We start from the raw sequence: 17,456 nt of genomic DNA, 5'->3' as shown, positions 1-17,456 counted from the left end.
GTGGCTTCGCTGTCATAGCGCAGTACTTGAATAGTTGTGAACAGAAATAGTTACGTCCTCCTAACAGAGAAATTTATTTCTAATATTGCACTTGTAGTCTAGGGTTTATACAAAGTCAGAGTAATTAGAACGCTCCATGATAATTATAATCTGAATGCTTTTAACAGTATACACTGAGGACACGCGCACCGTGACACAGACACCCACCCACCCACCCAGACACACACACACACACACACACACACACACACACACACACACACACACACACACACACAGAAAGAGAGAGAGAGAGAGAGAGAGAGAGAGAGAGAGAGAGAGAGAGAGAGAGAGAGAGAGGATATATTAATAGAAAGACGTCCCCTGAACACAACTGCAGACTGTACTCTTTAACACCGTAATAATCTCACCCTACAAAAACTGCTATTTTCTGCGTGTCTTCCTTATACTCGCACCTGTTTTAATAACATTTTAGAGTATTATCTGTATTGTGACAAGTAGCCTAACTGTCTTTCGTTATTAAAAGATAATATTTTCTTAAAAGATTGACGCACGCTTTCCCGCTCAAACAATTCAGCAGCTACATATATTACCAAACGTCACAGGATTGCAGTTTTCCATCAGTGCAGTTTGTGCCGCCTGGTCGGTTAATAATAGGCGCCTATAAGTCAGACCTGCACTGTTCAAAAGGGGGCGTGCAGGGAGCCCCCATTGGATCAAACTCGTGGAGTTGTTGGCGTTCTACTGTGCTGCACGGGGGAGGGGGTGGGTGTGAGGTTGGTATGAATATCAAAAATAAACCGCGCACGTTCAAGAAGATCATGACTGTATAAATACCACCGACACAAGCGCTCAACACCGACACACAGTGATCTGGAAGAGTAATCTACTTTTCTCAGGACTCTAAATTTATGCCGAACTTTGCATTTTTGGTCTTACTGTTAAAGGACAAAAGGATTACTAAACTGCTTCTGAAATGAACTGATTTGCTTCAGTTCAGACTGGACATTTTACCCCATACCTACAGTATCGTGCAGTTTCGGTGTACACATTTTAGCATTAATACATTTACAGCTATATGTTTGTGTGAGTACTTAATAGAGTGTTGTTGCTATTTATTTTCCGTATTTGGGTTTTAGACCTTTTTTTTTGGAAAAAAAAAAAACAAAAAAAAAAACGGAAACGTTTATGTCAGCGGTTACCATGTGTTGTCACATTCATTTAATCTTGGCAACAGTTTTGCTGACTGAAGTTGTGAAATGTGAGTCTATAGAGTCCGAGGCGATCATACCAGTCAAACTGTCATCGAGAAACAGTTGGTTTGGGAGGAGTGAAGAGCGACAGATTTTCAGAATTAATGCATTTGGTCAAGTTTTCACGCTAGACCTGAGCCCGGATAATAGTTTTGTAGCTCCGACGTTAAATGTTCAACGTATCAAAGCAAATCATCTCTCAGCTTTTCTGAACGGCTCCAAAAATGAGAATATTCCCAAGAATGTTACTGAGTCCAGGGAAAGTGGAGACGACCTCAGATACTGCTTCTACAAGGGCACAGTTAATTCTGACAAGGAGTCGGTGGTCTCTGTTAGTCTCTGTCGTGGCATACAGGGAACGTTTTTGACGCATGGAGATGAGTACTTTATTCAGCCTGTCGCAAGTGACAAGAAAGGGACATCTTTCTCGCAGATGCACTTCATTAAAAGGCGCGTGTTCACCAGAAATCAAGCAACTTCGAAAAATAAGTTTGAGCGTGTAACGGACGACAACCACTTATTGACTGACAGCATCCTTTGGTCCCGTGAAAAGCATGATGGCAATCAAAGGCGGGAAAGAAGATTTGTGTCAACCGCAAGGTACATCGAGACCCTTGTAGTTGCTGACTCTTCAATGACTCGTTTCTATGGAGACGAGATAAAGGTAAATGTACTTGCGAAAGTTATAGTGTTACGAATTAGGTTCATAGATCATCTTGAATGTTGTTACATTCATTTTTCATGAATAAACGACATAAAACCTTTCTTTATAATCGTCTTTAACAGGTTCTCGGCCTTCTTTTAAAAAGTGTAGCTAGCTCGTGCATTAATACATTAATTAATGATACATTGGCTACATTTAGTGCAAAATTTAATTGTTTCGCATTTTATTTCTAATATTTTTATCATTAATTTATTTAATACGCGGAATATTTTCCATTTTAATCTCGATCTGGCAAGTGCCTAACCGAGTTTCCAAGAACAGTCAATTTCACGTTTCTGGACGTGTGTGGGCGGGGTGAGGGTAACGCAGATCTGTGCGTAATCCCAAACTGAAGCCCGGGCTCCACCAACATTCTTTCAACCATGACGCGCGAGATGAACCGTACCAGAGGTTAAATCTTCGGTTTGGCAACCCGAATAACACATGTGGCAGAATTTTATCGTCTTTTGCAAAAGGATAAGTGGCTGCTGTTTACTTTAAATGTAAACATTTTAACAGCTCACTCTGCTACAATTTCGTGCGCAAGAAACGTTTTGGTTGTCTCAGATCAGTTTATACGGATTCATTCGCTAATACTTTTTAAATATCAGGAGGTTGTTTTGTCAAGGGCTGGATGCCCATAGATGAATTTTGAGCATATTTTGTATGCGTCTACTTACTAGGGTTTATTATAGTTACTTAGTAGATGAGATGTCTTTTTTGCTGTCATCTGTATGAGGAAAACATATAGTCAACCCGTGTTTACTACCACAGACCTTGAGCACAGACTGTGGCCACAAATATTTACTGGTCTCCATGTTTAGTTGATCGTGTTTTCCTCTTGGTATGTCCCTCCATAAACAGAAGACCGAGAATTCTTTAAAACCTTTCTGTTGATACTTTTAAACAGTGTATAATTAACCGAAGGTGACAGCTGTCACTCTTTATTAAGAAAATGGGTACGTGTGTGTTTTTAAATACTGACGGGAAATACAGGAGAGAACAATTATTCAGGGAAGTGTAAGTGTCAAATATTTCCATCATAGTATGTTTTTCTTCCTGGCGAATCACAATGGCACTTTAAACACTTTGTACTGTAAATGAACAACAGATGTAATAGTTTAAAAAGTCTTAGTGAGGTGACCATTATTGTTTTCTTATCTAAATGTTTAAAAATTTGCCATCAGTTAATTGTAAAAAAAAATGGACATCATCTTTCATCACCAATTTCACATAGCATGTTAGCATCAGACTAACAGAGAATATCACTTACTGGCATCAGATCCTCTGAAGTTGTCTGGGTATGCAATACACTACCAACCACACAGGCCACCAGCATTTGAGAAATGGTGTATGCTTGGCTCTCACACAAGCCTGTCCTATGCTTGTGGTTTGCAGTCACTGCTACAGCTGGTAAATGAAGTTGTAGTGTTATTATGTGTGAAATCCCGCTGTTATAATAAATTGACATATCTGGAATATGACACCCCCTTTAAAATACATGCTTTCTCATTCTTGAAGTGTGACAGTGCCTTAGGCGAAAGGGCAAGAGACACGGAGACAGAGAATGAGAGAGAGAGAGAGCAGGAGAGAGAAGGATGAAATAGAAATGTTGGCATGAGGGCCTTGAGTTCGGCTGAGCACCATCTGGAAGAGAGGAGAGGCCAAGAAGAGTTTGTTTTTGAGCCCCTTCCACCCATTTTATTAATGGAAAGAAAAACAAATGTTTAAATATTTCAGTCCCAAAGGCTTTTAGATTCGGGTCACCCAGCACCACCACCACTTATCTTTTAGATTCGGGTCACCCAGCACCACCACCACTTATCTTTTGCAGAGTTATAGGTATTCTGCCTGATGAGCAGCTCCCGTCTTAAATGCCTTCTGCATTTTCTGCTCGCATTTGAAAACAAGTGATTCCAAAGAAGCACGACTATAAAGTAAAACAACATGTCGAGGATGAATTCTGAATCCATCCAAATGGGCTGAACCTGCTGGTTTCTCTAATTTAGAGTTTGATGAACTGCCCCCTGTGTGTCAGGGTTTTGGCCTTTAGGATAAAAGAAACTTATAGCCTTTGGCTGGAATGATGTTCTGAAGGTCTTTTTGACCCATGCACATTGTCCAGCCCACAGCCATATAGTTGCATTCCTGTTTTTGAACAGCTGTGCTAAGGGTTTTGCAGTTTTGGTTTGTGGCTGTACAACCACTCTTATACATTTTTTTTCACTTTTATATAATGGATTTAGAAACAATTTCTCTCTCTCTCTCTCTCTCTCTCTCTCTCTCTCTCTCTCTCTCTCTCTCTCTCTCTCCAGCATTACCTCCTGACCCTGATGAGCATGGCAGCGCAACTGTACACCCACCCAAGCCTGAAAAATGCTGTGAGCCTGGTCGTTGTTAAGATGCTGGTGGTAGAGGATGAGGAGGCAGGGCCTGAGTTGTCTAGCAATGGAGGTGTAGCCCTACGCAATTTCTGTGCTTGGCAGCAACTCTTCAACCCGGCGAGTGTGCGCCACCCTGAGCATTATGACACGGCCATCCTGTTCACCAGAGAGGTACGTCGAACCACAGACAACACTGACAGCTGTCGTCTTGAGCTACTCAAACTTGTCAAATGAACCGAAATGGGCTCTGAGCCTATTTTTATGTTTTCGCCCCATTTTAACAGTTAATAATAAAGTCTAAATAGAAACACAGGGTTATATATCATTCTGGTCAGCTCAGACAGGGCTTCTGGTGTCCTTTTTTATTCAACTGGTCACATGACTTTTGTCCCACATTGCATTCGATTACTGTAATATTACACTGTAGCTAATTTCTTAACCATTCACTTATTCGGTTATAATGACTCTAAGACTGAGAGTGTGCTCAGGTTTCATCTGTGGGTCACGGTCCAAGTTTTGGACTCATGAAGGTTTCTGGTAATGTAAGGAGTGGAACATCTAATCCCTTATTTACTATTAAGATTAAAAAAGTGTCTGGATCATTTACTTAATCAAATTGCTGGGAGTGATGACAAGAACCCTCCTCGTGACATTTCTTCGAAGTACGAAACTACAACTATGTTTATCATATGTGGTGGACGAACACAGTCATTGAAATAATTTGATTAACTAGACCTTTGTGCATGGCCCTCAAGCAGGAAATGATCTGTAAAGCCTGTGACCACATGGCTTACTGGTGAACCTACCCCAGCCACCCTGTCTGGCCACAAAGGCACCATATCCATGATGCCTTACTGGAATTGGTACAAGTAACCGACACTCTGCTGCCCTTTCCTGTAGCAAGTGGCACAGCAGGATGGGTGATGCTCCTGGTTCCACCGGGTGTTGGATAGGGACACCTCCGTAGGTCTTTCCCAGTCAGGGCCACTCAAATCGGGGTTGATTTGTGCCCGAGAAATCCCTCAGACAACCGCCGTCGCACAGTTAAAGTTCCTCTTGCTTGGAGTCTGCCTCCAATGTATTTGCTTCATTTTACGATGGAAACACTGACAAATATATTTTGCTGGCAAGAGCCTACTTTTGGGGGGGAAAAAGTCTGTCTGGAACTAATGGAGCGATGTCTGGATATCAGTGTCTGAAACGTGTCCTCCCTCTGCTCTCCCTCCTCCCCTCTCGGACCTTTCCTTCTCTCATTCTCAATCCTGCTTTCTTATTGTCAATCTGACCATCCTTTCTCTCTCTCTCGCACTCTCTCTCTGTCGTGTTTCTCTTTCACACCTCTAGGATATTTGTGGACATCAGCATTGTGACACCCTCGGTGTAGCTGATGTGGGCACCATGTGTGACCCCAAAAGAAGCTGCTCAGTCATCGAGGACAACGGCCTCCAGGCAGCCTTCACCGTGTCACATGAACTCGGTAGAGGTCTCACACACATGCAGAGACACACAGACACACACACACGCACACACACACACTAGCATGCCACCAGACTCTCCTCCATGTCTCTGTCTGTCAGCTCACCCTCACAGAAAGTCTGGACCAGAGTGGATGCCCCAAATTTAGACTGAGTCATTCATTAGCATGAGCCAAACCTTCTCAGCTTCATTTGAACAGTTTCCATGGTCTTATTTATACCATTACAGAATGACCAAATTGTAATCACTTGAGAGAATATTTTTATTCCATGAGATCACCTTAATTGAAAGCATTTGGAATTTGGAAGTTCCTAGTAAGTATGTCATAGGAGATTATTTCCACTTAAAGGACTCTTACAAAAATACTATGTCTGTTGAACAATAACAACTAATCATCCAGTTTCAGTACCAAGCTAATTCTCTCTCTCCTTCTCTTTTTCTATTTCTCAAAGGCCATGTACTTAGCATGCCACATGATGACTCTAGGAACTGTGAGAAATTATTTGGGCATATCGATGGCCACCACATAATGGCTCCCCTCTTTGTACACCTCAACAAGACTCTTCCGTGGTCACCATGCAGCGCACTTTACGTCACTGAGTTTTTCGACAATGGGCACGGTACGGCCAAAGTCACTGCCTGATCCCATTACGCTTGCCAAAACCTCTCAGACTGTTGGTCTCAAGAACATTAGGGGGTAGTGGGATGTTGAGTGTTTTGTGCTTTTGAGAGTTTGCTTGACAGTTGGTTTTCTCTCCTTTAATGTGAGGTTTGGTGGGGTTTGTGGGAGTGTGGGAATGAAAGTAGGCCATATTTCCTTAAAACCAAAAAGCAATATCATTCAATAACTTTTCTAAATCACTCAGCTATCATTATGTAGTTAATGCACACTTGCCATAGAAAATGGGTTGTGTAATTTTGATTTTGGCATGTGGGGAAAAAAATCTATCTGTAATAAGGAGGTCTCATTTTCACAAGTTTATTTTCTTTCACTCCATTTTTAAGTGTGCGCCTCTTCTGCCTTTAATTGTCCCTGAACCACTAATAACAGACCTGAAAAACTGAATATTGCAAGTTTTGATATTCTCAGCAAAATAACATCCCATGCTCTCTCACTCTGTCTTACTCATTCTCTCTCTTACTCTCTCTCCCTCTGGGTGGTTTTGCCATCTTAGCGCAATGTAGACAGGTGAGCGGCACATGCTAGGCATGCCTGAGACAGTTACAGGAATCTGTTCCTATGATCGCTGTCTCCACCAGAAAATAAACTTTAAACCTCTGCAAACTTTTCACCACACTGCAAATTAAACAATTATGCAAGATGTACCTCTAAGCACTCCGAAAAAGGGGAGGATGAAAGAAAAAGAAATGGCATTGCAGTATCTGTGGAATATCTGCGTTGAAAAATAGCTGACATATTTTTGCTGTAGTTTGATTTATCTCAGACAATATTTCAGTCTACGCTATCCCAATCCCGTTCTTCCTCTGAGTCATCCTCGGTGACTAACACATTCCAGCTTTAACAACTGTTTTCCCTCAGACCTCATGCATTGCCAAGCGCAGACAAGAGTGCTGATACAGCCCCGAGGCTCAGTTATTTTTTACTGTTAACAAAATCTCGTATAGTGGTTTTAAGTGTGAAACTGTCAAACAGTTTGCCTCATGTGGCTGAAAGCCACCCCCACCCAAATGAAATGTACAAATCAAAGAATTTAAGACGCACAAAGACAGACAAGAAGCTTGCATAAGCTTATGTCAAGATGTTACACCTTGACCAAATTGGAAATCATTACAGGAGGGGAACTTGGGGTCATCATGGCAGTTCCACAATGTTGTGGATTCAAACATTTAATATGTAGTGAAGTTAACATGTAGTCAGTTTAACATGTAGTAAGGTTAACATGTAGTCAGTTTAACATGTAGTGAGGTTGACATGTAGTGAGTTTGACATGTAATCAGTTTAACATGTAATGAGTTTGACATGTAGTGAGGTTAAAATGTAGTGAGTTTGACATGTAGTGAGGTTAACATGTAGTGAGTTTGACATGTAATGAGGTTAATATGTAGTGAGGTTAACATGTGAGGTTAACATGTAGTGAGGTTAATATGTAGTCAGTTTAACATGTAGTGAGTTTGACATGTAGTGAGGTTAACATGTAATCAGTTTGACATGTAGTGAGTTTGACATGTATTGAGTTTGACATGTAATGAGGTTGACATATAGTGAGGTTAACATGTAGTGAGTTTGACATGTAGTGAGGTTAACATGTAATCAGTTTAACATTTAGTGAGTTTGACATGTAGTGAGGTTAACATGTAATCAGTTTGACATGTAGTGAGTTTGACATGTATTGAGTTTGACATGTAATGAGGTTGACATATAGTGAGGTTAACATGTAGTGAGATTAACATGTAGTGAGTTTGACATGTAGTGAGTTTGACATGTAGTCAGTTTAACGTGTAGTGAGTTTGACATGTAATGAGTTTGACATGTAGTGAGGTTGACATGTAGTGAGGTTAACATGTAGTAAGGTTAACATGTAGTGAGTTTGACATGTACTGAGTTTGACATGTAGTCAGTTTAACATGTAATGAGTTTGACATGTAATGAGTTTGACATGTAGTGAGGTTGACATGTAGTGAGGTTAACATGTAGTGAGTTTGACATGTAGTGAGGTTAACATGTAATCAGTTTAACATTTAGTGAGTTTGACATGTAGTGAGGTTAACATGTAATCAGTTTGACATGTAGTGAGTTTGACATGTATTGAGTTTGACATGTAATGAGGTTGACATATAGTGAGGTTAACATGTAGTGAGATTAACATGTAGTGAGTTTGACATGTAGTGAGTTTGACATGTAGTCAGTTTAACATGTAGTGAGTTTGACATGTAATGAGTTTGACATGTAGTGAGGTTGACATGTAGTGAGGTTAACATGTAGTAAGGTTAACATGTAGTGAGTTTGACATGTAGTGAGTTTGACATGTAGTCAGTTTAACATGTAGTGAGTTTGACATGTAGTGAGTTTGACATGTAGTCAGTTTAACATGTAATGAGTTTGACATGTAATGAGTTTGACATGTAGTGAGGTTGACATGTAGTGAGTTTGACATGTAGTGAGTTTGACATGTAATGAGTTTGACATGTAGTGAGGTTGACATGTAGTGAGGTTGACATGTAGTGAGGTTAACGTAGTGAGTTTGACATGTAGTGAGTTTGACATGTAATCAGTTTAACATATAGTGAGTTTGACATGTAATGAGGTTGACATGTAGTGAAGTTAACATGTAGTGAGGTTACATGTAGTGAGTTTGACATGTATTGAGTTTGACATGTAATGAGGTTGACATATAGTGAGGTTAACATGTAGTGAGCTTAACATGTAGTGAGTTTGACATGTAGTGAGCTTAACATGTAGTCAGTTTAACATGTAGTGAGTTTGACATGTAGTGAGTTTAACATGTAGTGAGGTTAACATGTAGTGAGTTTGACATGTAGTGAGTTTGACATGTAATCAGTTTAACATATAGTGAGTTTGACATGTAATGAGGTTGACATGTAGTGAAGTTAACATGTAGTGAGGTTACATGTAGTGAGTTTGACATGTATTGAGTTTGACATGTAATGAGGTTGACATATAGTGAGGTTAACATGTAGTGAGCTTAACATGTAGTGAGTTTGACATGTAGTGAGCTTAACATGTAGTCAGTTTAACATGTAGTGAGTTTGACATGTAGTGAGTTTAACATGTAGTGAGGTTAACATGTAGTGAGTTTGACATGTAGTGAGTTTGACATATAATGAGGTTGACATGTAGTGAGGTTAACATGTAGTGAGTTTGATATGTAGTGAATTTGACATGTAGTGAGTTTGACATGTAGTCAGTTTAACATTTAGTGAGTTTGACATGTAGTGAGGTTAACATGTAATCAGTTTGACATGTAGTGAGTTTGACATGTATTGAGTTTGACATGTAATGAGGTTGACATATAGTGAGCTTAACATGTAGTGAGATTAACATGTAGTGAGTTTGACATGTAGTGAGTTTGACATGTAGTCAGTTTAACATGTAGTGAGTTTGACATGTAATGAGTTTGACATGTAGTGAGGTTGACATGTAGTGAGGTTAACATGTAGTAAGGTTAACATGTAGTGAGTTTGACATGTAGTGAGTTTGACATGTAGTCAGTTTAACATGTAATGAGTTTGACATGTAATGAGTTTGACATGTAGTGAGGTTAACATGTAGTGAGTTTGACATGTAGTAAGGTTAACATGTAGTGAGTTTGACATGTAGTGAGTTTGACATGTAGTCAGTTTAACATGTAATGAGTTTGACATGTAATGAGTTTGACATGTAGTGAGGTTGACATGTAGTGAGTTTGACATGTAGTGAGGTTAACATGTAGTGAGTTTGACATGTGAGGTTAACATGTAGTGAGATTAACATGTAGTGAGTTTGACATGTAGTGAGTTTGACATGTAATGAGTTTGACATGTAGTGAGGTTGACATGTAGTGAGGTTAACATGTAGTGAGTTTGACATGTAATCAGTTTAACATATAGTGAGTTTGACATGTAATGAGGTTGACATGTAGTGAAGTTAACATGTAGTGAGGTTACATGTAGTGAGGTTACATGTAATGAGTTTGACATGTAGTGAGTTTGACATGTAGTGAGCTTAACATGTAGTGAGTTTGACATGTAGTGAGTTTAACATGTAGTGAGGTTAACATGTAGTGAGTTTGACATGTAGTGAGTTTGACATGTAATGAGGTTGACATGTAGTGAGGTTAACATGTAGTGAGTTTGACATGTAGTGAGTTTGACATGTAGTGAGTTTGACATGTAATGAGGTTAACATGTAGTGAGTTTGACATGTAATGAGGTTAACATGTAGTGAGGTTAACATGTAGCCAGTTTAACATGTGAGGTTAACATGTAATCAGTTTAACATGTAGTGAGTTTGACATGTAGTGAGTTTGACATGTAGTCAGTTTAACATGTAGTGAGTTTGACATGTAATGAGTTTGACATGTAGTGAGTTTGACTGCAGGCCCGTAATGGAAATCTCCTGATGGGAGAGAGCGCGCCGACTCACTCACATCAGGCGGTGGAGAGGGTTATATGTTGCCAGCTCCTTTTCTCCATAGGGAGAAGAGTTCCCTGAAGCTACAGAGGTGCACACCTGCTTGGTTCGAAAAAAGTGGTGGTTTCAGGAAGTACCGCAGCACTGGAATATGCCTATAACACTCAAGAGAGGAAGTGCAGCTATCTATACAGTGTAATTAAAGGAGCAGGAATCTCTAGGCATGCATTATATAGTGTGAGTAGTTAAGCAATAAACATTAGTTGTAGTAATAAGAGCATACCTCAATTGCAGTCTTTTCTTTCTCTCTTCCTATCACATGCTTCTGTTTCTTTTTTATAAACATCCTCTCTGTGTGTATTAAAGACCTAAATCCTGTGCCTCCAGTTTTTCACTGCGTGCCCCATTCCCATTTCAGGTGACTGCCTGCTGGATACGCCCGAGCAGACCCTGCCCCTCCAAGCTGAGCCACCGGGACAAGCATATGGCCTGGACCGACAGTGCCAGCTGGCATTTGGCGAGCAGTTCGCCCGTTGCCCCAACACCCCAGATGACCAGGCCTGCATCCAGCTGTGGTGTCAGGAGGTGGGCAAACCCCAGTGCACCACCCGCAACGGGAGCCTGCCCTGGGCCGAGGGCACGCCCTGCGGGGAGGGGAGAAGCTGCCATGTGGGCACGTGCGTCTTGAGAACACCAGGAAACATGGAAGAGGAGAAAGTACGTTCAGCCAAAGGACAGGGACTGGGTTTGAGTCAACCCCTATTTGTTTTTTGGAACATTTTTGTCTATCAGAACACAAAACATGCAGGGCAAGAAGAAACCACCACTGAATGCCTTTCGTCAGATTTACAACCAGTGTGGGGTTTTTAAAATGTGTTTTCCCTGCATTGTTATTGTGTTTCTTCTTTGTTTACCACTCTTGATAGTCTGTGTTCTGTTACTGTCACATATGCTGGCCACTTGCTTTATTCCCCCTTTAAAGTGTCTTTCTCTCACTCCCTTTCTGTTTCTCCCAACCTTTAACTTTCTTTGTCTGTTTAAGATCACCCTCTTTGCTTGCATGGACACATTCCTTATGGCACGTTGTTTGGGTGTCTGTACGTGTTTGCATCACTCCGAGTTAGACTGTCCGTTTTTTTGCCTTTAGAAATCCAGGCAGCTCCTCCTCTTGGACCCCAACTGGGCCTCCTCTTAGAGCTGCTTAAAATAATCAATCTGGTTGAAACCCTGCTCCTAAATGCCAGACCGGCCGCACCTCCTGAAGCCAGAGAGAGGGTGAGAAGAAGGGAAGGAGAGAGAGAGAGATTAGGTGTTCATTTGCAGAGTATCTTTAAAATGTCGGGATTATTTTTGGATCTTCCATTTAAATAGCAGTCACATTGTATTGAGTAAAGCACATACAAAAAAGGGTGATTATATTTGGGGCTTGGTGTGTTGGAAGAGCTAGCCCGCAATGCCAGACGTCCTGGCTGTGAGTGGGAATCTGCGAGCCAACTCTTAAAAGAAGGAATAAATGAAATGTGGCATTCATGTGCATGCCACAAGCACCATGCTTAGAAGGCAGGCAAGGTCTGTGTGGCCTTTGCATGTTTGGCATGTGGGGGAGGGGTTAGCGAATGGCAGGCGTTCCAAAGTCTACCCCACCGAGCCAGTTCTGAGGGAATTTTTAAAAAATATATAATATATATAAATTAAAACTTTGCACAGATGTAGCTCAAAATATCTGGTTTATATTTTTATATGGTCACTCAAAAGGGATGTGAAATTTGCCTTTAAAGCTGAATTTGCAGAGAGAATGTTCATCATGTGCTTGACTTTCTTGAACTCACCATATGCATCGGAGAAGCAGTGGCAGTGACAGATTAATAGCTGAACCCTCGAAAACCTAGTAAATGTTCCAACTGAATTTACAGTTTTTTTTTACTGATCTAAAGTATACCTTAAGGCAAGTTGTCAGATGTAGAGTGGTACGGCACTTTCCCAAGTAGTTTCTTTTTTTTTGTTTTGCCCGTCCCTTTTTGTTTTTAGCTTTTGTTCTTTTTGGTTTTTGCATGTCAATTTTTTTGCTCATCTCCTAAAAGATAGCTGTTTAAAACAGACCTCAGGTTCTCCAGATGCCATTTTGAATGGTGAGGTGCACATCTGTTAGCTCTCGCTTGTGCTCCAGGTACCAGTGGATGGCAGCTGGGGCGCATGGGGTCCCTGGGGCTCCTGTTCTCGGACATGTCATGGTGGGGTTGAGTTTTCGCGGCCGCGAGTGCACGGACCCAGTGCACAAAATGGAGGGTTGTACTGTGTGGCCAGAGGGTCAAATACCAGTCCTGCAACATCGTACCCTGCCCAGGAAACCATGGTAACATTCTATAAATGCAACAGCCTGTTCTCTGAATTTACATTTTGGGAGACCAAAGCATGGTAGCTGTGTAAATGGGGACTCTGTTTTAACGTCAGGGTTCACATTTCATCCTGTTTTCCCAGCTAAGGGTGCCATTAGTGCATGTCCTTAGTCAATGTCCCTGTCGCTTCTTCTGTTTGTCTGTGGTAGCTTGTAAGCAGCTGCTCTTTTCCACAGGTAAGAGCTTCAGAGAGGAGCAGTGTGAGAAATACAACAGCAACCAGTACTTGGACACGCGCGGGAACATAAAGCAGTGGATCCCGAAGTATTCTGGAGTTTCCCCCAGGGACCGCTGCAAGCTCTTCTGCAGAGCCAAGCATAGCAACGAGTTCAAGGTCTTCGAGGCCAAGGTGCTTAGGAGATGCCATCTCTCTTCCCCGATCCAGTATGAACGATTTCACTGAAGATACGCAGTACGCATCGTCCACCAATTCCTCTGTTAGCCTGCTCTATTCCTAACCTTAAAGTCTGAATCCCTCTTGAGATCCACTTCTTTCCTGAGCACTGATGTCTTTAAACTCTGATTAAACACCTAAGTCCAAAATATTTTCTCTGTAGTACAATGTGAAATCCTAGCCCCCTAAGCCATGCTGTCCTGTTATTGCTATAAACTCCTGAGTGCACTTTCCTGCAGCTGGTGTTCCACACAGTTATTGTAGTTGGGTTTGCGTCATTGGTGTAATAACTTTGCCTTGTTTTCTTTTGATGTGGTCATACTGTACAACTACTTTACTTTTAACTGTAAATGCCTTCACTCCAAAAAAAAAAAAAACTTAACAAAACACAGGAACCTTTTAGGAATGTCTGGACTGTCTAGGCATGTTAAACCGATGTTCTTGTGCGTCATAAGTCTTTGTGCTTTCTTTGTGTGTGTGTGTGTCTGTGTGTGTGTGTGTGTGTGTGTGTGTGTCTGTGGTGTTGTGTGTGTGTGTGTGTGTGTGTGGTGTGTGTGTGTGTGTGTGTGTGTGTGTGTGTGTGTGTGTGTGTGTTGACCAGGTAGTGGATGGTACAACCTGTGGTCCAGATACCACGTCTATCTGTGTCCAGGGCCAATGCATCAAGGCAGGCTGTGACCAGGTCATAGGTTCCAACCTGAAGTTAGATAAGTGTGGCATCTGTGGAGGAGATGGTTAAGCTGCAGAAAGATCAGTGGCTCTCTGAACAAAGCTAGGTAAGTGAGGAAAAACATGAACCTTACAAATATTACCAGCTTTGGAGAGATACATAGCCAGAGGGGGAAACTGGTAAAACAGCACTGAAGTTCTTTGACAGAGTTTCTACTGACTAGATATTAGGTAAGGTGGGTGAAATTATATGTCCACAGGTTGGCTACAATGATATTGTCACCATCCCACCGGGGCACCAACATAGATGTCAAGCAGCGCAGCCACCGAGGTCTCAGACATGATGGCAACTACCTGGCGGTGAAGGCTGAGGATGGCACCTACATCCTGAACGGTAACTTCTCTGTGTCGACAGCTGAGCAGGACATCCCAGTGCGTGGTGCCGTACTCCGCTACAGTGGCTCCTCCACCACCCTGGAACGGCTGCTCAGTTTCCAGGAGCTCCAGCAGAGCATCACCATCCAGCTGCTGTCCACGGCTGGTGACGCCTCACCACCCAGGGTCAAGTACACCTTTTACTTGCCCAGGGTGTGCCTTTCGAGCGACCTGGCGGCCTCTCCCCGCATTGCCATTCTCCCTTTTGGTGCTGCCAACTGGGTACTGGGTGAGTGGTCTGAGTGCTCCAAAAGCTGTGGTTCAGGTTGGTCACGGAGGAGTGTGGAGGTGCCGAGATGTGGCGGGCTTGCTGTCATACTCTTGCGACGCGGACCTGCGGCCGGCTGACATCCGGCCATGTGGGGATCTGCCTTGTCCTGCCTGGCAGATGGGGCCCTGGTCGGCCTGCTCACGGACTTGTGGCCCTGGTGAGCGCCAGCGGGGCGTGCTGTGTGTGGACTACACTGGCAAGGCCGTGCACCCGGACAAGTGCAGTCTAGACAAGAGGCCGGAGGCCGAGCCCGGGGAGTGCTTTTACCAGGACTGTAAACTAAGGGGGGGATGGGGAGACTGCAGCATGGACTTCTGTAGTATAAGCAGTGAAGGGGATATCCAGTAACATTTAAAAACCCTTCTCTTTTCATTAGGCATTTGACCATGCTTCAGAAGCAACCAAGGAAACTAACATGAACCATGGGTGCAGAATTCACTTGTCAAGCATAACCAGGGCATTTGGTATGAGGTTTTATCTATGTGACAGAGTAACTTACTTCTCATTGTTGTTCATATTCTCCACTTTTGCCTTCAAATCATCTAACCACTATCAAAGATGGGTTTTTTTTTTTTGCTTTCCACCCCTTTAGCATCTACCTCAAATCTATTTTTAAGAGAGCATTCTGTTTATACCTTTACCACAAAGGAGTTTTACCTTTGCAGAAACCTGCTGAAGCTCTATTCAGATAATAACTGGTCAAATACCTCCATATTACAATGCATTTTAGCCTATGTCAGACTGAAAATGTAAATGAGAACTGAATCTAATATTCAGAGCTACCTGAATCATAGACACAATAGCTTCACAAGCTGGAGTGTCTGGCTCTTTAGACTGCATCTGACTGCCTTTATAGTAGATATTCTTCCTATATGCTCTTATAATCACTTATAATTGATTTTGCAGATTTTATTTATTTGCCATACTGTGTTCTGTAGCAATGAGTTGGTTAACTATTAAAAGTTCATAATTTAATACTGGTTAATATTACAGGTGGAAAGCTTTCGGATTTTACGTATTTCAACACTGGAACATTTTTAAAGTATAGTCCTTAGTCACACAGACATGGTTGAAACCTATATGCAGACATTGAATCGGCCTGTGCTGGAGCTCTGGGATAAAGTTAGGGCATTTAACTTCTGATTATCAGCTCTTCAGATTTGCCTATGGGTATCGAGCCGCTTTTTAGTTTATGAGGCACTGCAGTTAGAAAAGTCCCTCTGAGCAGTAAACACTGCTTTTCACCTTAGCTGAGCTGTCATCGTGTTTATAAACAACAGTATTGAGACGTAACTGTGATCACAGGCTGTCCTTTCCTTTGCCTTTTCCACCAACATCCACTGGTAGACATTAGGGATGATATACACAAACAATACCAGGGGTTGCAGTAAGAAATAATTTAGCACTAATTGTTAGCTTACTAGTGGCTATTTAGCTATTTGGATAGAAGTATGTATAAAATGAACATACTTTATAATCATAACGTTTCATGCCAAAAAGCTTTCTTGTGAATAACACAAACATGCTTGTATTTTGCAATCTATGATTCTTCTTTCTTTTAAGCTTCAGTGGTTTCGATATGTCATGTGGATATAAACCCCTGTGGGAAAAAAAAAAAAAAAAAAGGTTTATCATATTGGAATGCCCTGAGATTTTTTTTTAAAGGAAAAGAAATATCTGCTTCATATCTGATGGGCAAAAAAAAAAACAAAAAAAAAAAACGGTAGTAAATTCTTTGCCATGTAATGCTCACATAACACTTGTCTGACACATTAGAGTAGTGCAAACAGGGTGATCTTTGCTCATCTGCCCAGTAGAGTACTGAAATATCTTTCAGAGTCAGTTGAGTCATTTACACTTTGTAAAATGAAAAAAAAGGTGTATTACATATACAGTAAATGCAACGAGAGACAAAATGTATTTATTTTTCAATCTATTTGCCTATTCCCTTGCATTCTCAGACCCAACAGAAAAGCTAGAACAACTGCATAAAACACAGATTTAAACACATTTTGTTGGTCTTGCATTTGCATTCCTTTTAAATGAAAAAAAGAAAATTTCTGAAATTATGTAGATCTGAAACTTAAGTGTTCTATTCCTTCAGTGAAGGTCTGTAAGATGCTATTGTTAATAGCTTCCTTTTAAAGCTATTTATTTTTCTACCTTAAGACACCTAACAGTGTTTTATTTCTTGTTGCTGCTGTCTATCCAACATAACTGTTATTGAAATCATTTATTAAAGATGTGTCTCGACTTAATGTTTTATTTGCTGTGATGCCTTAACAAGCGAAGTCCAAAAGAATAGGCCTAGTTGTTAAATAACTACAATTGATAGGATTGAATATAATTTAATGAGACCATATATTATTCATTTTACAAAGAA

The 17,456-nt window shown here is 41.3% G+C and overlaps 1 protein-coding gene across 1 annotated transcript; it reads left to right on the top strand.

Annotated features, from left to right (window-relative positions):
- Positions 1–870: 870 nt before the first annotated feature.
- On the top strand, positions 871–17,326 carry adamts8a (ADAM metallopeptidase with thrombospondin type 1 motif, 8a). Its single transcript, XM_035527607.1, is given in 13 exon segments — positions 871–1,917; positions 4,272–4,511; positions 5,685–5,817; positions 6,269–6,436; positions 11,327–11,625; positions 13,076–13,202; positions 13,205–13,261; positions 13,481–13,653; positions 14,300–14,432; positions 14,435–14,478; positions 14,628–14,662; positions 14,664–15,090; positions 15,092–17,326. Coding segments are annotated over 13 exon segments (2,895 nt in total). The 5' UTR covers positions 871–1,188; the 3' UTR covers positions 15,422–17,326.
- The last annotated feature ends 130 nt before the right edge of the window (positions 17,327–17,456 follow it).

The sequence above is a fragment of the Electrophorus electricus genome, chromosome 6, assembly GCF_013358815.1.
Source record: "Electrophorus electricus isolate fEleEle1 chromosome 6, fEleEle1.pri, whole genome shotgun sequence".
NCBI lineage: Eukaryota > Metazoa > Chordata > Actinopteri > Gymnotiformes > Gymnotidae > Electrophorus > Electrophorus electricus.
This window is presented reverse-complemented; position numbering and strand designations above follow the sequence as displayed.